The 22,775-nt window shown below is 48.5% G+C and overlaps 1 protein-coding gene across 2 annotated transcripts in view; it reads left to right on the forward strand.

The window, feature by feature from the left end:
* Positions 1-22,775, forward strand: part of Sema1a (semaphorin 1a) — a 239,092-nt gene that overhangs the window by 195,609 nt on the left and 20,708 nt on the right. For both annotated transcript variants that reach the window (XM_011148839.2, XM_019843462.2), the window contains exon 2: positions 18,384-18,480. In XM_011148839.2, coding sequence (XP_011147141.1) covers positions 18,384-18,480 — 97 coding nt within the window. The remainder of the gene's footprint in view (positions 1-18,383; positions 18,481-22,775) is intronic.

Consider the following 22,775-nt stretch of genomic DNA (forward strand, 5'->3'; position numbering starts at 1 on the left):
TACTCTGGATGGCTCAATTTGGCCCGGCTCTTCCGTGAGCTAACACGAGGGGAGTGCAATGCTATGTAACGCGAATGTATCGACGCGAGAAATCCACTTACCCAACTCGATACGCGATTCGGGCCCGGGCGTATCAAGTGACGCCCCGTTGCCGTATACGTGCGACTTACGCGACGCTCGCTTCCGCGTCACTCGATATACACCCGAGCCGATCCCCGACAGCGATCCCCTCCCGCTCTCGATTTTCGCGATTGATTTCGTTAGCGCGCCGCCAGACCGCCAGACTCGCTCTCGATCTCCTCCCGATCTCATTAATTCGCGCACGGAGTCGCGTCTCGCTCCGTCTCGCCCCCGCATCGCATTATTATCCCTCCGTGCGGGAGCGCCTCCGCGGAATAAAGGAGGCAGATGGCGGAGTCGTCCTGCCGCGGCTGGAAATTGTTCGCCCTCGCGAGACGCGAAGACGCGCGAGCGAGCGAGCGAGCGAGCGCTGCGATATATTGCGCGGGCGTCCGCGGGCGCGTTGAATGAATGGGAAGAAAAAAGAATAGCCTCCCTCTCGCTTTCACGGCGGTCGCAAATGAGACGCAGACGTACTCCACGGTGCCGTTAAACGGGGCTTATTAACGCGAGGCCTCGTGAAACAAGAATACCGACCGACGAAAGATACCCTTCGTGGCCCCCCCCCACCCCTCCCCCCGCCGCTCTCTGCCCCTCTTCTCGCTCCTGCGTCTTCTCCGCCCGCAGCTATCACACGGCTCTTCTGACTCCCCTCTTCGCTGTTTGCGAATCATTTTTCTCGGCGGAGGCTCCGTTAAATTTCCGCGGCTCGCGAGCGACGGACTCTGAGCAGCGCGCGCGCGGGCGCTCCACTTTCCAGCGGCGTTTTATACATTATAGCCGAGGAACTTCGTCAGTTATGAATGACGTTCCGCCAACTTTTCTAAAGACACGGCGGACGAGCGGTTTGGAGGTAGGAGAGCGAGATCGTAAAGGAGGAAAGAGCGGAACGAGAGAGGGAGAGGGAGAGATCACGGCCGAGCTAAATACAGCCGCGAAATAACTCGCCGGGCGAGAGAAACGCCGCAGCTACAAAGGGCCCACGGTAAATAATTTGTTTCCCTCTTCAACCGTCTCTCTCCCTCCGTCCCTCTCCTCTTCCTTCCCCTCCCTCCTCCTTCATATTCTGCTCTTCTCTTTTATTCCTTTCTTTATCGGAGCATCCAGCTTGTTTCGCGTCATTCCCGCGGATTTAACGCGAAATTGCGTACACATGCGAGATATCATATTAATGTAGCGCGCTTTCTACGCGCATTCCCCCCGGGAGAGTAATGCGCGCAACGCGCCGGCGGAAACGTATTAAAAATAAGCGCGCGAGCGATCGAGCGCGCGGCGAACGCTAAATTATTTAGCTTCTGCGAGCATGCGCGCGCGCTCTTCGGCGAGAAGAAGAGAGCGAGCGAGGGGGAGGCGGAGGAGCATTTCTACCCGCCGATAAATGCACCGAAATCAAATTACGTCATCAATAATGCCCGTTCCGCGGCGTGCTTGGACGGGGTCGACTTTATCACGGCGGCGAATCCGCGTCTACGCCGCGCTGAGTGTCCTCGATTATACCGAGGGTGCTCGAATTTTCCCCGGCTGACCTAGAATCGATCTGACGCTTAATGTTTGTTATTTAAATTCGCGATGCTCTCTCTCTCTCTCTCTCTCTCGTTCTCTGACCAGCAACGCAAGTCGTCGGTGATCCCCAATCGGCGCGGATTTCATTCCTCGCCCTCGACTTTGCAGCGCCGCTGTCGCCGCCAATCGCAACGGTTCGATCACTGACGAGTGGACGACGACGACGACGACGACGACGACGATGATAATGATGAGGTGATGATGATGTTGCATCCCCTCAAGCGGATGATCTCGTTTCTACCGTTTGCCGAATGCCTTCGCGCACCCGGTTCCAACAGTTCGATCACGGAACCCGTTCCAATCTTTTATCCGAGTCTCTAATCGGAAGTGCGCGCGCGAGAGAGCGGCTACGATAAACGCGCAGGAGACCGAGCTCTGGGCCGGAGTTCCTTCGTTTTACACTACGCTACGCGCGTTTTTAGGTATTCCCCGGTGTGCGCGCGCGCGCGCGTCTGTGTTTCTTCTGGCAATAAACCTTCGTGCTTGGCGCGAGGCGCGCGCGCGCTTCGTTTCCCCGCGGAATCGTGTAACGGAAGCGTACAGTTCGACGTGTAAATCTTGAACGCGCGTGAACGCGCGCGTGGCGTTCCGAGGGAGGCTCGAATGGCGTGCTCGTAAAGAATCTCCGCACTAGACCGCTCCTGATGTTCTATAATATTCTATAATTCCGTTGGCGCGGCACTGCCGCGGAAAATTAAAGCGAGAGATCCCCCAGGAGAGGGAGAGAGAGAGAGAGAGAGAGAGAGAGAGAGAGAGAGAGAGAGAGAGAGAGAGACTCCCGGGCAGGCCATCGAGAGAGACGCGATCTCGCGTGGAAACGTTTATTATTTTAATTGACCAAATTTAAATAATTCGTCACGAAATTGTTTTTCGACGTTACCGATCGGGTGACCTGATAATTTTGCATTTAACGTCATCACCGTTACGTATCAAGAAGCAACGTAAACTGGAACGGCATATAAATATTAAATTAGCATTCTGTTTTGCGCCGTAATCAACGGGAGATTTTTTCCGACGTTCTTCACTGACGCTGTTTGTTCCACTTTTAGTTATAAAGTATAAATTAATATAAAGTATAAATAAAGTATAAATTAATTCGCAAAAACGATCTAATCGTGCATTGAGGCTATATATAAATATCAAATCGTAATCTCTGTGCTCACTCTGAAACCTGTTTAATCCAAAGCTCGAAAAGAAGGCGATCGATGTTTTGAATCATATAACCGTGAGATTAAACGATCGTATCAAAGATACAAGTAAGGTCGCCAGATGTCCTCCTTTGGGAAGGACTGTCTCTCTAGCCGAAATTTTCGTGTTCTGCCAAGAACGCTATTTATCCTTGCCTGCCGCATCCAAGTGTCTTTTGCTTGTCAAATGTGCTGCCACAGTGATTTATCATAGTCACTATCTAGTAACTCGCTCGTAATAGTGCAAAATATGTGCAATAATTTATCTCAAAGCATTAATATATATTTACTTTTGAGTATTTTTATAAAAAATATACATGTGTAAAATATACACAAGGTGTCCCATTTTAAATGAGCCAGGCAAAAATCTTGGAAAATATGAAAGATACTAACAAGGAAGTGTTGCATAAAAAACTGTACAATTTTTGTTTAAAAAATTTTTTCTTATCTGCGATAATTATCGAGATAGTATAAAGGGGATGAAACTTTGAGGCACAGTTTCGCCCCTTAAACCTGAGCCATTGCCGATAAAAAAAATGAGGCTCTTATTTTTGGCTACTTTACAAATATATCAAGTTTCGTCAAAATCGGAGATACACACTTCGCGGATGTTCCTTGTAAGAAACGTTTCAGACAAAAATTATATAGTTCTAAAGGAGACATAAAACAACTATATCATTTTGTTTACAAATGACTGTGGTCACTTTCGAGATATTCATGGATTATTACTTTTCTTAAATAGAAACTCCAATTTTTCATTACATCCTCTTTTTCTACCAATTAATTTAAATAACTTTTGTTTAAAACATTTTTTTTATGTGCCTAATATTTTTTCAGGATGTTTAAGGAAAACTTTTTCAATCCTTCAATTTTCTTCGCTCAATCCTTCAATTTTCAATTTTTCAATATTTAACTTACAATATCTCGCTAGCTATTTGCCGGAAGAAAAAGTGAAATGAAACTTTTTTACTCTATTTGGTATCAATAATATATTATTGCAATAGCGTCCTGGCTTTTGTTAACGTTCGTTTGACGATTTTGAAACTTCCAAAAATCGATAAGTTAAAAAAATTTAGGGCACTATTGCAGTATATTCTTGTGAAACCAGATAGAATAAAAAAAGTCTAATACCACTTTTTCTTCCGACGAATAGTTGAGAAGATATCTCCAAAAATATTAGGCAAATAAAAAGAATGTTTTAAAAGTTGTTGAAATTAACTGGTAGAAAAAGATGACATAATAAAAAATTGAGATTTCCATTTAAGAAAAGTAATGATTAGTGAATATCGCGCCAATAACGTGACGCCATCCATAAACAAACTTTTATACTGTTAAAATAGTGTCCTAACTTTTGTTAGCTTTGTGACCTTTGGAAGTTTGGAAATCAAGTGACCGGTGTGAGCTGAAGAGAACCAACGTGGGCTTTGGCTACTCGACGCTCTCAGGTGCGAGTTCGAAGGTGGGCCGAGAAAATTCGTGACGTCACAATAGTTTGTCGCGTGTCGCTGGGACTTTTTTACGCGAAGATACCGACGAACGACGAAATTGTCAGATAGGGGATCAAGATGAGATCGCCGACAATGTAGCGCGCGCAACGTTCTCCCGAGTCAAGCGAGGCTGCCGATCGACGAGGGAGGGAGGGAGGGAGGGAAGAGGTGTCAAGTCGGCGGCGGTGCGGGTGTACTACAATGTGCTTACGCGCGCACCGCCGGTCTATGCGACAAAGGACCGTGCGCCGCCTTTGAAGGCTCCGAACCCCCGCCTCCCCCCCCCTCCCTTCGTACACCCGTATCTCGGCGGAAAATCAACGCGCGAACGCGAAACGAACGCTAATCCGCTCGGCGTCTCGCGCGGCACGCGTTCGCGTTGGATTGCGTGCGCTCTCCGAGCGACACGAGACTCACCTGTGCGATCGCGACACGTGATGCGCGCGCGATATGCCGTTGTAAAGAGACGCCGGGATACATTTAGCAAACAGAGATTGCCGCCAGCGTTCATCATATAAAGAGCCAAATTTCGTGCCAAGTGTCTTGCTCGCGAAATCTTCGTGCACGCGGAGAACTATTCGGTTGATCTAATTGCATTTTGAGTTACGACTTAACCGAAAGTTCCCGTTCCTCGGGAATCTACCGAAAATTTCGCAGCAACAAGCGAGAAATCCCGTTAGAAGGTTTCTGATGTCTCGGAAAACATATTCGATCTCCTGAATTGGACATTAAGTCTTACACACTGAGATGGATGAAAATTCACCCGGTATTTTTTAACTGTCGCCGCTAGATAGCAGCGCATTACACAGCGGAGTCCTGCTAGGATTTATAATGTTCATAAATGCCTTTACACCATTATGCTCGAATAAGAGAAATTTTTTCACAGTGAAGGGTTATCATTTTTCTTTTGAAAAATTCTGTATGACTCAAAACGGTTTTTTATCAAATATTTACATACGGTTCATGTATACTAAAAACAAAAGTAATGAAAAAACTTTGGGTAAAGATCCACCTGTGTGAGTAACAAGAGATAACAAAAACATCCCAGTGTCCAAGGGTCAATGTTAATGCCAAAGGTACAAGTTTCGTTCCTCACAAAGCTCTCTGTTTACGCAGGTGAAGGGGGAAAAGCGATTGCGCGGCCGGGTTGAAAATCGCATCATTAGCAGCGTTATTCGGCTTCTTCGGACGAAGCAACTCTTTTCGGTCGCGGCAACTGAAATCCGAATATTGTTCCACGCTTTCTGCGGGAGTAGCCGAATATTCCGCCGCGGTAACTATATCTTCGAGATGGAAAATTTGAGTTTCTTCAACCGAAAGCAGTTGCTGACGCGAATGGTTCTTCGGTTTGCGAAACAGAATTTTCCGTTACTGCAGCCGAACCTCAGCCGTGTAACAGGAAATTTCTACTTGTCACTACAGAATATCTTTATGCCCTCCGCCGTTTTCCTCGGCGGGGATGCTGTTCTCTCGCGCGATTCAGAAATCTCAACTCTTTTCATTACGCCGACGACGTCGAGCACTGCGCGCAAAATTCGCTGTCGGCTGATGTACACCAGTGAATTTCGGAATGTACTCGTGTTCGGCTTGGTGGGGGAGAATTCGTTTTCCAATTTTCCAAGATAATTCTCTCATGCTGCCTGTTGGACGGACACGCGTTCTGAGATTCGGATGAAAAATTACGGACTATCTTCCTGTCCGCGAGCGATCGCGGATACGCGGCTGAACGGCGATCGACAGCCGGCCCGTTGGGCCTGAATTTTCGGCCGACTGAAATTTGACGACTGGTCCGATATCGAGCATCCGGCGGCATCCGGCATCGACCGGATGCGGAGCCGATCGTAAAATCCAACATGGCTATTCGATGAAATTCCGGACGGGTACTTGAACGGATTCCGCCGTTCGTTCGATCGCATTCGAGGGAGCGGAAAGCGCCGGCGATACATTCCAATTCCGCGGAGAGTAATCTCTTATTGAAAAGATCGACATGATTACAGTCCCGTGTTTAATTTAGGAGCGATTCGGACTGCTCTGGAGATTTGCCCCAGAGTGCGCGCCGACGGACCGCGCGTGTCCTCGGTTCCCTCGCATTCTCTCCCTGGCTCGCTCGCTCGCTCATTGCGCTCGCAACGCAGTCGTCGTCTCGGAGCCGATACGCCGCGTTATCGAGCGTGTAATTCCCCCCGTACGAGCGGACGAGACGTTATCGGGAGAATCTAACGATCCGATTCGGCTGCGATGTCGTTACATCGATATCGTCCAAGGTATTCCGCCGTTCCGTTCGTGGAATTCTACTTCCAGTAACGTGGCTGAAAATTTTAAGCTTCCGCGAGAGAAGAGTTTATCAACGGCTCCCCCCTCCCCTCCCTCCCTGCCTGCCGCTCGAGACATTTATCGAGAATGGCGGCTCCGTAATTTGACGCGCGCGCGCGCGCGCGCTTCTGCAACGGATATATAATTTACGAGCACTCATTGCAATTGCGCGCCGTATAATTTCGCGTTACGTCGAACAACTAAATATCCTCCGAGCTTCTTGTCGTACCGCAAGGTATTCTTGAGAGGGAAAAAAGATAAGGGTTTTCCCCCCCGCGATGCATTTTCCGCCCTTGGTCTTTTTTTTCGTGCCGGAGAGAGAAAGAGAGGGGACTCCTCTCCTAGATCCTTGCGGCCCCACGCTGTCTTAACTCTTGTTAGACGGTAACTGCGCTCCCCCTCCTCGTCATTCGTCCGCCTCGTATTCTTTTCTCCGTCCTTTCTGTCGAGTTTACATCGCTAACGAGGAGGCGCAGCGGAGATACTCTCTCCTCGGGCCGAGTACGGACGTGTCGCGAATCCGTCATTATTCACGGATCCTTCTCGGACAAGGAAATATTATCCCCCGCCTCTCTCTCCCCTTTTCATCCTCGCCCTGTCTCTATTTCTGCGGTTCTCCGTCTCTCTTCCATCCGATCGCTTGTTACGCGACGGCGGCTCTCAAAATTCGACCAGAGGGATGCTTCTCCCCTCTCGTTAGCCTCCCTCCCCCCCTCTCTCTCTCTCTCGCACCGCGAATAATTATTTCCCGAGACGCCTGGTTTCGAATCCGATACCGGGTGGGTGGCTATCGATCCCCGGCGATGTCGACTCCGCCATTGGCGGCAAACACGCGCACCCACCGTGGTTTCTCGAACTCGCGACAGACTTGCCGCCGCGTACGAACCGCGTGGCTCGCTTACTCACCCGCGGAGCAAAACACGCAGGACTTGCGAACCTCGAGTCGGCTTAAATCAGAATAATATACATCCCATTCGGCCGCGTTTGAATTGCCGCCCTCGAGCGCCACTCCGAGACACCCTCCAAGGCTCCGTCAAGCCCGCCGAGTTTGCGTCAACTCCCCGCTGAATGTGAAATCGTATCTAAAGTGGATTACAATTACATCGAGTTACCAGCTTGATCCGCTGGCTGCTGCTGGCTGTCTGAGCAGCACTCGGCGTGTATCGGTCCGCTAATGTCCCTCGTGCCGGCGCATTTCGGTGCCATTACGGACGGAGAATCTCTTTCGACGACGGATTTGAATTTTTCACCGGCTTATTTCTCTCACAGCCGTTATCCTGCGTGTACCGTTATCCTCCGCCCCCCTCTCCTCTTTCTCTCTAGCTGCTCCGTCCAGTGCTCCGTGCTCTACCGTCGGCACTCGCCGTCCTTTACTCTAGCTCTACCTCTACCTCTCTCTCTCTCTCTTACGCGCGCGCGCGCGCACTCGGCCTCGTGGGATATCTCGCCCAAGAAGCCGCGTGTTTTCCCAACGAAATTGAAGTGCAGTCGACAGGCGAGGCTAACGCGAGCGTAAAGGGACGTCCGAGGCCGGGATGGGAGTTCTTCTTCACCGGGCTGGCTTATTTCTCGCGCACTCCGTGGCGCCCGCTCCGCGTCCCATTCTCCGATGCAAATCGAGAGACGCGTCGCGGAGATCCGAGATTTCGCGTTTAACGCAGCGCCGGCCGCTCCTGCGCGTCCTTCGTGCTTATTAAAAAACGGGCTTTCGCACACGTCCGGATGCCTTCCAGATTGGCCCCCGCGGAGTCGAGAGGTCGAGTCTACTTCGCTCCGAAGTCGCGAGTGTTTCCATTCTCCGCCGTCTGCCGCTTCCCTCCAACGCGGCAGCGCACGACGACGAGTTCTTTCAGTTTCGAATTCGTTTCGAACATGTTTCGAATTCCACTTTACTTCGACTGTCTGTAAGTCTGTCAATTCGATTATATAAGCGCTGGTAATCGGCGGCGGTGACGGCGACGAAGCTCGTTTACCTGCCGACTCCTCGCTTTAAACTCTTGCTCGGCCGCGTCGCGAATATCACGGATCAGCCAGGCTTGTCATATTTACCGGAGCTTCAAACGGCCCTGTCAACCTCATCTCCTCTCCCCTCTCCCCTTTTTAACCAGAAACCCGTCCGATCCGGGAATCTCGCGACGTTTGCTCGCCACGCGCGGCCCGCCGGTGGTTGTTTAAACGCGAGTGTTATCTCTCCTGAAAGTGCAACTCGGTATGAAAGAGCCGCGGCGCGTTTTTGCAGCGTGGTTTCCAGTTGCGATAAAACGTCGCCCGGTATAACCTGGGCTCTAACTAGCTCGACGCTCTCGTTCATTACCCGTGGTTGAAGCAGCGGCTCGAGCACTCGACTGTTCCCTCTCGTACGCTTCTCTTGTACGCGTCGTGCATGCGTGCGTGCGTGCGTGCGTGCGTGCGTGCGTGCGTGCGTGCGTGCGTGTTTGCGTCGAGAATGAGAATCGGACGAAGCTACGGGGGGGCGAGGGGGGAGCCGTTAAAAAATAATGCCTGGGGTCGGACTCGCCCCGGTGCCACGGCACCCCAGGCACGTGCGAAACTTTAATGACCCTCGGCCGACGCGAAAGGGCCCGAGACGGCGGCGGGCCCGGCTATCCCTCTCCGAGTAGTCCACTCGTGCGGCGTACCGCGGCGAGATAATCCATACTTCCGAGGGCGAGGAGAGTCGACGGCCAATCGCCACGATCGCGCGATTGGCACGCCGCTGAGAGGTCGGAAATTAGGCCTCCCGCATTGCCGCGGCCGTGTGGACGGTGCGTATGTGCGTACGTGCGTGCGTGCGTTCGTGCGTGCGTATGTGCGTGCGTGCGTGTGTGCGTGCATGCGTGCTGACGTGCTCATGTAACACGTGCTGGTCACGCGCGTTGACAGGACGCGCGACTCGACTGACACCGCCAGTCGACAATGCGATACGCTTCCTTAATCGGATTTGAAATGATGTCGCCGTTCCTGGTGTCACTCCTCCTCCCCCCCTCCTCCCTCGCTGTGATGCACCGAGCTGCATTTTCTTTTTTTGTTTTTCGGTCGATCGCCTTTTCGCGAGACCAGCTGCGAGCGCTGTTACATTCGGCATTCGCAAATGTAATGGGAAAACTGGGTTCATTAATAAACTTGATTGGTGGACACGTGCTGACGAGAGAAGTTCGTTAAAGGAAATGTGATTCCAGCAGCTGAGAACCCCGGTAGAGACCGAGAGGGAATTTAGATCTAGATGAGTCGGGAGCGTTTCAGGTACTAAACTGCTTTTTCTCCATGTCGTTAGCTCGGACGTGCAAAGATATGATTCAAGAGGTTGCATCAGAACCGTAAGTTTTATGCCTAAAAATGGCCACGGGTGCTGTGCTACGAAAATATCCCAGGGATTATATACAGATTATATATAGGGTGTAGCCTAGGATGTAGCCACAGCTAATGGAGGCATTAGGACAAACATAAAAATCCTATGGCGTTTTATGATATTCGCAATAATTATCAAACTATTAATTATAGAGTCTGACGATGAGAGCATGCGACGAGATGGTGTAGGAGGAACATCCAAGACGTTTTACATATCTCGCAGGATGCAGAATGCAAGCCGCAAACGCAAACGCAATATGACATTAACTCACGCAAAGCTCACGTCGAATTTGCGCTTCACGCGGCGACGAGTTGATTCAGCTTCAACTTTCTACGAATGCGTTACTTCTGCGGCTGCGTGTTGCTTGCACTGGCCGATCAAAGTCGCTCAATAAAGTCATGCGGGTTGCTTTTGTCCTCAGCGGTAACAGCAGTCGAGGTGAGCGTGATTATACAGGGTGTCCCAAACAATGATGCCAGAGGAGTTTGTGAGAGCATAGAACGGATTAAGGCAAACGAAAAAGTCCCATACCATTTTACGATATTTGCGATAGTTATCGAGTTATTAATTATAAAGCTGACGAGTGAGCACGTGCCGTGATGAATGATTGAAGGAGCGTTACAGCTGTTTGGACAATTGCGGTCCAATCGTCGGTCTAGCGGCGATTGTCGCCGGCGTGCAGAGAAGGGAAGGACAATGCTATACGGCTATACGCGTTTTATTTCGCCGCCCCTACGTCTCCCCGCGCGCCGGTAACGATTATTGGGCCGCGCTGTAACCGGAATGACTATAACGCTCCTCCAATCATTCATCTCGACGCACGCTCACTCGTCAGATTTCTATAATTATTAGGTTGATATAAAAATGATTGCGGTCTTTATCATTTTAACTTTGGTCCCGATTTTTTTTTTTTTAGTTACCGTTATCTTTTCCAGAATTCTATCTTGTAGGAATAAACAATCTTGTTCCTGCCGTTGGGAGAAATATGATCCTTATTTTGATTAATAAATATAATTTGTAACTGATATGTGCGTCTTTATACTCGATACACTGAGAGAAAAGTATATGATATTTGGAACTATAATGATATAGTAAAAATGATATTTCGGACTAAATTATAGTCCGAAATATCATATTTATAGTAAGTATTACCATAATATCGGTAATAATTACGATATATGTATAGTACAACCAACCATATAATATTTTCACTAAGAATTATAGTAAGTTAAACTAAAATTATTGTATGGATACAAATCCATAAAATGGTAGGTAAAGTAACTCTTTTATATGGTCAATATTTGCCAAATATTTGCTAAATGATGACAGATGTAACTATATGAATATTAAATCTCACTATATTTGTGAATGAGAAATTACCATATATGTGGTAAAAGTAAGTAAACAATTATTTAAGACAATCATTGACTATATATTTGTGTTTATTCTACTATATTTTGCAGGTTCCCCACCAACTATAAAAATATGGTTGGCGCCAAAATGAACTATAAAATATAGTGAGATTATAGTTAATTCAGCTATATTTTTCTATCAGTGTACGTAAAAACCGCAATTATTTTTGCACCAACGTAATAATAACCCGATAATTATCGCGAATATCGCAAATAGGACTTTTGTGTTTGTTTTAATCAGTTCTACACCTTCATTGGCTATGTCTACATGAGTTATCAAACACCCGCGCTGTCCGGCGTGTATGGCATGTTTGAGATGTGTGTTGTGATATACTCGAGTCTCAGAAAACGAATTCACATCGAATGAAAAAAATTCGTAACGCAATATCGATCTCTTTTTACCGTCCGACTATTAAACCACGTACGATGACAGTCGCGAGCAGACTGGACGACGTTTTGTACGAATATCGGGAGATCTGACTCCAATCAGTCAGCATCGCGGTAAATATTGGTTATCTAAAAATGACTTTGATCATTTGATTTCCTGAGAAGAAAAACGCGATACGGAAGGAAAAGCTACGTTTGCGCGATTCTAGACACTCACACACTCTCTCATGACGACCCGCAGTCGCGTCGCTGGCACAACATTAGCGACTTTCCCGCGTCTCGACGTCGACATCCGTCGAAATACAACTGCCAATCTTGGCAAATCAAATTGGCTCGCCCGTCACTCGTATCATTTAACCGCGCGCGCGTGCATCGTTTCGCGTCAGTTAAATTAACTGACGGAAGATGCGCGCGCGTCCATCGTGATAGACATCGACACGCAGGAGTGGTCCGATCTTAATACAGGGACGGTCGTGCGTTTAATTGCCATTTCACGAGCTGTTCCGTCTTTCTTGATAAGCAATTCGCTCACCGGTCACGGACATTCGCACGCCATCGTTTAACTCGCGAAATGGCTGATCCTTCTCGCTCCTGTTCTCTTTTCCCTCTTCACGTTTACCCTCTCTCGAATGCACGATAAATATATACATATATATATATATATCTCTCTCTTTCTCTCTTCCCCCCCCCCTCTCTCTCTCTCTCTCTCTCTCTCTCTCTCTCTCTCTCTCAAGTTCTGCCGTACTGCTCTCTTCTCTTTCTCTTTTTCTCTCTTTCCATTCGGTAGCCGGCGAAAACGCTTTCCACGAGAAGTTCCATCCGCGCGCAAGTTTGACGGGCGAGTCGTAACTTCGGACGCGTTCAATATTTTCGAATCTGCGCTCGGAGAAACTTATATACGTGATTTGTGGAGGTAACCCTCGAGCGACGATGGTAGTGGTGGATCAAATAAATCGACTTGGATGAATTTTTTAGCATTCGCCGAATAATCGCAGTTTTCTCGGGCAGGTCGACGCGGCTCCCGGTTGCACCTCACGGACGGACTCGATTCTCGCTGAAATATCTGGTTATCGGTTTTGCGAAGAGATCGTTGTTAAATTCACGAGTCGCGTTAACGAGAAGGCAACCGCCTCCCGCTGCCCGCTCAGCTTGTATGGCACGTGTCGCATTACTTGTCGACGTCGCGGCAAGTGTAATTGTTAGGTGCGCGACGGTCGTCCGTTTGCGCGGAGTCTATGTTATTAGTCCGACAACAGATCGAAATAATGATTGTCGAGGCGCGACGGTTAGGGGCAGAATGATTTAAGTCGCCGCCGGCTTATGTACGTATTCCGCGGTACAAGTTTTTGTGCTCCGCCGGTAGCAGCGTGAAAGCCGATACATGTCCGTGGCTTGTATTTTGTATCGGCTTTCACGAATATCAGGGCGTCTCCCGTTGCTCGAAACTTGACGTTAACCGCAAATGGCTGGCAGATGCGAGCTTCCACGAGAATTCGTCGGAATACGGCGGGATACAAAAGGCGCAGAGAAAAGGACGAGAGCGGAGCGAGGACGAATTTCCTACGATAATGGGACTCCTATTGCGTGTCTTTTCAATCGGGGAGTTTCACTGATCCTATCGGAGAGAGAGAGAGAGAGAGAGAGAGAGAGAGAGAGAGAGAGAGAGAGAGGAGGGGGAGGAAGGGAGAAAGAAAGAGACTCTGCACGACGCAAATTGTACAGTACAAAATTACATGCTCGTGGTCAACACGTACCGACGTGTATTCTCTCCACGAGTCAACGCATCTCTCCGGGCAACGGGAAGATCTCGACAGCTCACGACAGCGGCGGCGCGCGATCAAGTGGATGGCACGTAGAAAAACGCGAGCAGTAAGGAAATCGAGCAATCATAGGCGAAATGTAAATATAAGCGCGCTTACGTTCTCTCAGCTATTAGCGTACTCGAGCGGCATGGGTTTTAATCCATCCGGGGTGGATTAACCTTGCTGCTCTACTCGAGTCTATTTGACCCGAAATCGTTTTTATTTCCTTTTTATATTTTTATGTGATGAGTGAGCGCTCTGATATTTTATAGCCAACGTAACTCAAGAGCATGAAATTTTAACTAAAACAATTTTTACTATTTTTCCGTCCTTTTGTTTTTTTATTTCTATTATTACATGAAGTTTTCGGGTCAGAATGATCCGATGGAAAAAATTAGTACTTTAGTAATATCAATTTGAACTTAATAATGTTTTATTATAAAACAGAACATTATCAGCTTGAGTACCAATTATTGTGTTATAGATCAATATTTTTAATAAAAATTCAGTTATTGTTTTCAGGAATATTGTCGAACATTGTAAGAAAAGAACAATTTTCAGTATTTTCAATGAATTTCAATAAACCCTAGTCGGAATGGAAACAAATTTACTAAAAGAAGATTATTTTTGGAAGGATTGAGGAAGCGCTCGCGTAATATTTTAATAAAAGTCCAAAAAGCAAATCAAGCCGTTGCTTCGATCTATTGCGTCGATTAATACTAAGCGTGCTTGTTGTAATTTGTCCCATCAATAACAACAAAACAAAATATTTGGTGTAATGATTGTAAATCACACACACGTTACTTTTGCCCAAATTGTATCAAATAATAAAAAAGTATTTCTCTTGGTTTCTTAATGAATTTTTATTTCTATTTTTATTTTTATTTTAAAAATTTTAATAATAATGATTTATGACATTCCGTTTTATTTGTATACAACTCTGCAAATGGATAAAATAATAAAGTCATATTGACTCGAGTAGTACGACCATGTGATAAACAGTCAAACAGAATAGCAGTGTTAAATTAAATTTAACCGAAGAAAAATGTTATGATTCTTGATTAGGTACTAATTATGTACAAAGTAAGATTAAGATTTTATCGTAACGACAAGGACTTGACTGGCTATCGCGTGGACAACTTTTGATATAATTGAATATAATATTCATATATAATGCAGGATATAATAGTGAAGTACAAGTCCACTATTTATATCTGATGATTTTCTGCGAGAAAAATGTTATTTTTCAGATACAAATTTACATGAAAAATGGAGAAGAGATGTGTTTTACTTATGAGTAACTGCTTTTTCTATCTTCGTTAAAATATCGGGCAACCTTATAAATATATTTCTTTTGTTTTCTCCCTTGTTTTATCGTGTGAAATTAAGATATTTATCAGTAAACTTACCGTCAATAAAAGTAAAATTTTCTTGTGCAACAGATATATTAGTGAGATTAAAACGTGTTCTCTAAGGAGAATCTCGAGTTGACAAGCTTCTTGGCTCTGATTCGTCAATTCGCAATTGTCGCACGGTCAAATATAGCTTGGCTTTTGCTTTCTCATCCAGTAACCCAACAGAGAACTTATAGCGTCATTAATCCCCCCTCTCTCCGTAGACTAAAACTCGTGCCACACTCGAGTACGCTATATGACTGCTTGATTTGCTCGTTGCTCACATCTTAGCGCTCACGTTATTCCACGGGCCTGATGCTCTCGCGCGTGCAAAATATAATAACGATCGATCTCTCTCCTCCGGCCGTCCGGCCAGCCAAAGACGACGAGATGACGAGACTTCCAAAGTCGAGTTTAATCACTGACGTTTAATGGCGTCGCGCCATCGGACAGCCTTATTAAATCTCTCCTCTCCTGGCCAATTACTCGCTCGTGCTTTTTTTTTTACCCTGCGGCGTTCCCCGGTGGCGGATGCGAGCGGGGGCGGGCGGGGGTGAACGAACACAGACGGATGGCCCGGCGAATCTGTCGCGAGCCTCGAAATCCCTAATCCGTCCCGGCCCCGAATCCGCCCTGGGATCTTCAACTTTGCGCGACGCGCGATTGGAATCGAACGGCTAATTTTGGAAAGCGATAACCGAGTGAGCCCGGCAGTTGATGGGAGTTACGGGACACACTCGGCCCGTTTAATTTCGAAGGCAATCAGAGAAAGAGGACGGGGTGTGGTGCCTCTATCTAGCCGCCCGTCGATCTATCCCGCGTCCACTCGGGGTCGGCTTCCTCTCCCCCGTCGCCCTTTCTCTCGATCTGTCTCTCTCCCCCCCCCTCTCTCTCTCTCTCTCTCTCTCTCTCTCTCTCGGTGCATGTCACCCTCCGCGTTCGTCTGATCTCTCTATATCAGCTGTATGCCCATCCATCTGGCTTCTTCTCCGTCCTCCTACCCTCTCCCTCCTATCACTCCCCCCGCGGCCTCGTATCCCGGTCAAGCGAGAGACGAATGTAACGGCCGACAGCATGACGTTAATTCGTTTCTACGGCAAGACGTATGATGCCTCCGATAATGGCCTGCTTCGCTATTGCGCCCGCTCATTGGCGGCGTTGCTCTCTGCTGTTGCTGTATCTCTGACCTGAATTGCATGCACCGGACACGAGGGTACCGCTCGCAGTCGCACCGGAATCGATTGGCATTGATACGCTCCGATGATGAGCGACCTACGAGCAATGCGTGAATAGACAAGATGACTCGATGACTCGATGAGCCGCGAGAACGTAACTTTCGAGTCTTGTATCGAGCGAAAACACGCGGATGTGTACACAGCACCGGGGGAGGGGGAGGGGGCGGCGTATACCGCCAGCCAGGCAAATATTAAAATAACATTGAACTCGCGAGCGATTCGCGGACTGTTTCTAAATGTTAGTCGAGAAATATTCGCCGCGTCGTCCGTCGCGCCGGCGGCGACGGCGGTGGCTCGCGGACTCGAATTACATAAATCGAACGTAGGGTGTCGGCGGCGACGGCAGCGGTAGCGGCGGCGGCGGCAGCGGCAGCGGTTGACATTGAGCGGTAATCGAATGTGCGCAAAGCCCGAATAATTATCGCTCGCGTTCCAATAAGTGAGGTCCGATTGCGGCCGTTTAATCACATTTAAATATATGGCGCAATCAGCCGGATTATAACCGCTCGCTGTGTTGCGGCGCTCTTCTCGAATCGTATTGTTATTGAAATTCGTTGCGCGGGTAGTCGGCCGGGGCGGCGGGAGGGCAGGCGCGTACGCTAGATTTTAGCGGGCGATTATACGCGGAGCGCGACTTCACTGGTCGAACAGTCGCCGTCGCTGATTTCCCGTTCGGCCAGCCGTGCGGTTTCTTCGGGGTCGCGATTCGATGTGTCAAGCACGCTCCCTATCTGCGACCCGGATCGCGCTCGCCGGATGCGCTCCAATCGTCCGCGTTGAGTGACATCGGGATATGGGATCGTCCGATAATCGCTCTTTTAATTGTACCGCGCCCCTTTGTCCCCCCCCCCTCTTCCCGCTCTTGCGTACCGATCGATCGTCACTGTCGCGATCCCACGAGGTCGCGCGCGGCGTTGGAGGCTGCGTGCTCGATATGTATTTGCAACTCGACGGCCGTCATCCCGCGCGTATGTGCGCTCGCGGGAAATAAACGATATCGACATTTCGGGGAAACTAGGTCTGACGCTCGGCAAAGTTCCGTGTCACTTTTTGCGCATTTTTTTACGACTGCGCGGCGTCAGAGGGAGAGACAGGTCGGCAAGTATCGAGGAACTTGTTAAACGCGACTGATCTTTCAGTTTTCTTTCTCTCGCCACCTCTCCTCTCTCTCTCTCTCTCTCTCTCTATATATATATATATGAGATATATACATACATGTACATATAATATATATATCTCTCATGCCATATGGTGCATTAATATGACGCGTTTAATAAGTCCCTCGCTGCAGCGTATGCACGGCGCAGTCGGTGGCGGTGCACAGTTTATATGTGACCCGAATTGCACGCACCGGATTCGAGATTGCTGCGATCGGCATTGAGTGCCCCGGAAATTCCTGCTTATTACGCTCGGGACCTAGCGAGGCGTCCATTAATGTTTCGCTTTGCGGATATTAAACGCGATTATTTCATTGTCCAGAGCGCTCGACGCGAGAAGAGAGAGAGGGGGGGAGGGAGGGAGGGAGGAAGAGAGAGAGAGAGAGAAAGAGAGAGAGAGAGAGAGAGAGAGAAAGGAAGAGAGAAATCGGTAAATTCAAGCTGCGGAAAAAAGCTACGACCGAAACGCCCGTACGTCACCGCGTCCGACTCGTCGCTGCTATATGCAGCTCTTCACGCTTTAATCCAAGGATCGACGCTGACGCGCCAACGCCGCCGCTGGCGAGCGCGCGAAATGTCGCGTGGTGAGCCTTGCGCGGGAACGACAACCGATGGATAATTAGCGGATAATAGAGACGCGCCCCCTCTGCTTTTAGTCAGATCGCCAAGTTAAGGCAGATTGCTCAGCCGGCTTACGGCTGATTCGCTAATGATCGATCGGCATTGTTCATCGGGCCGCGCGGTCCAAAGGAGACTTATTACGCTTATTAAGGTCGACTTCCGACCGCTGCGCGGGTACGGAATGACGGGTGGGAAGGGGGAGGGAAGTGGGAAGAAGGGACAGGCCGTCGTCGACTGTCACAAAAGAGCAACGTCGACCGCCGCCGACGGCTAATTAGATGAATAAGGTAATTCCACTTTTCAAGCGATAGAACAAAAACCAACCATGAAGCCGTTCCTTTGCTTTTCTTTTCCAGGTGCGGAGGATGTGTTCAGGTTTACGGGAAACGAGACGCACACAGACTACTTTCGGCTGGTGCTCAGGGACGGGAACTATCTTTTGGTCGGCGGAAGGTAAATAGAGGATTCATTTAGAGCGAGTGCTTTAATTAAAGGGCCGTTTCTTCTATTTCTTCTTATTCTTCTCTCTCTCTCGCCCTTCCCGCTTCTTCCCTTCATCTTCGTCTTCTTTTTCTTCTTCTTCTTCTTCTTCTTCTTCTTCTTCTTCTCCGTGGCGTCTTCTCTCGCTCATTCGTTCCGCTGTTCGCCCGCCAGCTTACCTTTCTCCGCCGGCGTATTATTGCGCCTCTGTCCGCTCGAGCGCGTGAAATCGACGAGGTGATCCCGACGTTGTTCGAGGAAGACCAAGAGAAAGAGTGAAGAGGAAGCAGAAGGAGGGAGGAGATCGAACCGTGTAATCCTTCCTATATATTCCGTGTAAACTCGTTTCACCGTGTAAATTGAAAGTCCGCGAGTATTTTTTTAATCCAGTCCGTTCGACTTCTCCTGTCGACTGTCGAAGTCGATTTGAAATTCAGTCGATGCACTTCGTCGACGAACGGGACGAAAAGTATTTGCCAAATATGATCTCTCTCTCTCTCTCTCTCTCTCTCTCTGCCCCTTCCCTCTTTGCGTCGCTTGCACCCTCCGTCTCTTTTTTCGTTTCTCGAGCGGCAACGCTTTTTCATCTCGATCCTGAAATTATGTATCGAGGATCGTAAAGTGGTAAACTTTGCGGGACGGATCTGCGAACTCCGGCTTCGACGACGTGGAGACGACGTCCGCTCCAATTGCAGGTATTAATTATAGATAAATCACCGCGTACTCGTTCGCGGCGTGTCGCTGAATAATTGCGAATTTCCTATTTAACGATATCGATAATCGTGTCACATACAATCTTCGAGTGCATTATTGATCAGCGCGCGCGCGCTATTCCGGATATTCCGGTACTCGCACTATTTCAAACTCTATTATAATTTTATCGCACGTTATGCGCGTTATGAAGAACGGGATGGGGGGCGGGGGAGGGGGGCGTGAGATCAGCGTACCAAAGTAGAAATATCGAACTCCGGCCTGCCGCGGGATTTCTCGCGCTGAACCATCTTCGGCGACGCCGCGAACGCGCCGAATTAACCCCAATCAAGCCTGCCGTTAAGTCGCATAACGCTCGGCGAACGATAGAACAAGCGACCGCGCGCTCGACACGGCATAATTAAATCGTCGCTGCCCAGCATCAGGCCCGTGATACGACATAATTAATCACGTCAAACGCAACAATAGACGTCACATTATCGCGACCATATTCGATCGATTGCCGATAACCGGACGCGAATTCAGCCCTTAAGTCGTCACGGGCCTCCGCGCGTTGACATTGCGCGAAAAACACACACCTCGCCGAACACGCCGCCATAACGGAACAACGTTGTTCCCCCAGCCCGATTCGCGCGCTGTCACTCTGCGAATCTCGACGGCGGCGGTGAGCGACACGCATGGCGCATCTCAATTACAGTTATCAAGGAGAACGTCTGCGCCGGCGTAGCGGGTGCTCCCGGGGGCGAGCACAATGTCAATTAATTGCAAACGTGGGATCGCGACGCGTAAAGGATATGCGCGTCCGCGCTCGCAAATGCGGCCTTTGGACTCGTCATTAGAGAACGTATTCAGACGACTCGCCCTGTGCGCTTCCTCCCCGCGCGCGATCGATTAGCGCGCTTCTTTTTTTATCTCATCCCTTCGTCCCCCCCTCCCCTCCTCCTCCCTCACCGCCGCCCCCGCGGTTCCCGCCGTCTCTCGCCGCTCCCCTGAGGGTGTACGCATACGCGGATAAATCAATTCCGTGTCTCGTGTATTGTGCCGAACGCGCGTTATTCGCAACGTTGAAATCAGTCGGCAGAAGCGACGATAATTAGGTCGTACGCGGATTAAACGCAATGTACGTGAATGAACTTCGATACATATCCCGGCTCGTTCGTTATTGATCGGATTACACTAATTGCTCAGCCGATTTGCGCGAGCGGCGCCGCCGCCGACGTCGCCGGCGACGATACGCGCGCGCGCTGCACGGGGACGAAAATGTGTGTTTCTTGCTCGTTAATGACGTAGTTACGGCACGATCGCGCGCGTCCCGCGATCTAACTCGCGATTATAACGTAGCCGGTAAACGTGCGCTCGTACGCGCGACGTTACACATACAAATATACACACGCGCGCGCGCGCGCGCGAGCAGATTCTTGCCCTTTAAAGCACTTCTCTACGCGGCGAGCCGCTTAACGAAGAAGAGTTTAATGATCGACTGCCGAAACTTGGGACGAGAACGCCGCTTCCCCTCTCTCTCTCTCTCTCTCTCTCTCTCTCTCTCTCTCGCGCTCTCCCTCTCGCGCTCACTCGCTCGCGCACAGCCGTCGACGTGTACTTTAGGCGCCTAACTTCGCAACTTAGGGGACAAACTTTTATCTTCTCTCTCTTTCTCTTCATCTCTCTCTTTCTCTCCTAACGTGCGCGCCGGAATACTTGCTATGCCGTGTCGAGATCCGCTACGACAATGAAGGAAATATCAATGGTTACGAGTGCTGGGATAAGCGAGTAATGATTAGAGCCATTGTTGGTCCCATGACGATGAGCACGGAGGAATTCAAGCGGTTTGGTCACGAGTGAGAACTGTCACGGCTTGTGTGGTATTTCCCGAGTTACATCCGCGGCTGCGCCATTGTCCCTTGAGTCGGAAACGATAATTAACCTCTTTAATGAAATGAGTAGCCGTCGAGACAGTCGAGTACAGTCAAAGCCCGTTAACTCTTCGGCTAGGATGGACTTTGGCTATACAGTCGGCGACTATTCATTTTTTTGCTATTAATAAAGTGGACTTTATGTAACAGTAAACTTAATTTTTTTTGTTAGTAGTAGTTTTTACGTATATCAGGTGGAAAATTACTTGAAAATATGAAAGCACTGCAATGACAATAGCTTCACCAGTGCTCTCGCGACAGTCGCTCTCGGTCGCAGCTTGGCTCTACGCGGCAAGTACTTTGCTCTGTCGAAAGGACTAAGAAAGACAAGAAGACTAGTTTTTGTGTCATAACTCTACGTCAATTTGTTCGCCGATTACGGATCTTTAAGCCTGATCCACACTAGCGGTTCGCTCATGGTCCGATCGTATTTCTAAAATATTTATACTATCGAGTCACTCATCTGTCCACTCTCGGTTCTCCTAGACGATCAATATACTTTCTACCTCCTTATCGTCAAGTTTATTATAAATTTTTCTCGAAAAATCACGTTGTTTTCCGAAGAAGAGTTAATCATAATTGCTGTGGCACTGGGGACGATGAAGGTAGAGAAAGTGAAAAGTATAAAGCAAAGAGAGACAGATAAAAAAGGATCAAAATGTGAGTTCATCCTAGTTTGATTGATAGAAAAACTGAAGGAGAATATTTAACTTTACATCCCCATTTACTGACAGAATCGACACTGCGAGAACTGACGGTGGATGAAAGCAAAAGCCTGTTCGTACTATCGGTGCGGGTCCGAATAAGTTTCATCACGCTGCGGTAAAATATTCTTCCGAAGGATCGTTGCTGGAGCGAGTTCGGACCAAAACTTGAGCGTTACCACTAGTTTGGATACGTTATAAACAGTGAAAGAATATTTGATCGGACTGAGAGCGAAGCGTGACCGGACTGTGAGCGAACCGATAGTATATGGATCGGGCTTTAAAGTTACCGAACTCGAGCTCGGTAGTAACCATAGACATAATAAGAATAAGATCGAGCTTAAGGTTCGAAACCTGAAGATCAGGTAAAAAGGACGGACGATAGGTGCGGTGCATCCTTCTCTCTCCGACGAGAGAGGATCGGAGAGAAAGAGTGGAGAGGCAATTGAGAGCTGAATGAAAGCTGAATATATCAATTACAATTCCGGCGTAGAGAATTAGTATTTTTAAATAGTTTAAAATATTTTAAATCATCACACGTATGTCACGTATTGTATATCTGTATCTCTCTGCGCATGCGCGAACGGAGAGAGAAAGCTACGACACCTGCTTCCTGTCCTTTTGTATTTAATCTCCAGAGTCTCTCTCTATAAGAAGACATTGGTTTATTCTTACTATACAGTGTCTACAGTGATAACCATAGATATAGGCGCGTTTTCCTAAATTTCGAGAGTGGGGGTAGACATCGATCGAAAGCGTTTTGTTGCGATAATAGAATTGGCAGGGCTAGATTCTCGTGTTGGACGTTATCGATCGTCTTGGAATTGAAGCTAAAGTTAACTTGCAATGGAAACCGATAAGCCTCAGCTGTGAATTGTTTATTCAAATACGGAGCGAAGGAAAAGAATCGGTCCGCGTAAAAGTATTCTCCGATTCCATT

This window comes from Harpegnathos saltator, unplaced genomic scaffold (genome assembly GCF_003227715.2).
Source record: "Harpegnathos saltator strain DR-91 unplaced genomic scaffold, Hsal_v8.6 scaffold280, whole genome shotgun sequence".
Classification (NCBI taxonomy): Eukaryota; Metazoa; Arthropoda; class Insecta; order Hymenoptera; family Formicidae; genus Harpegnathos; species Harpegnathos saltator.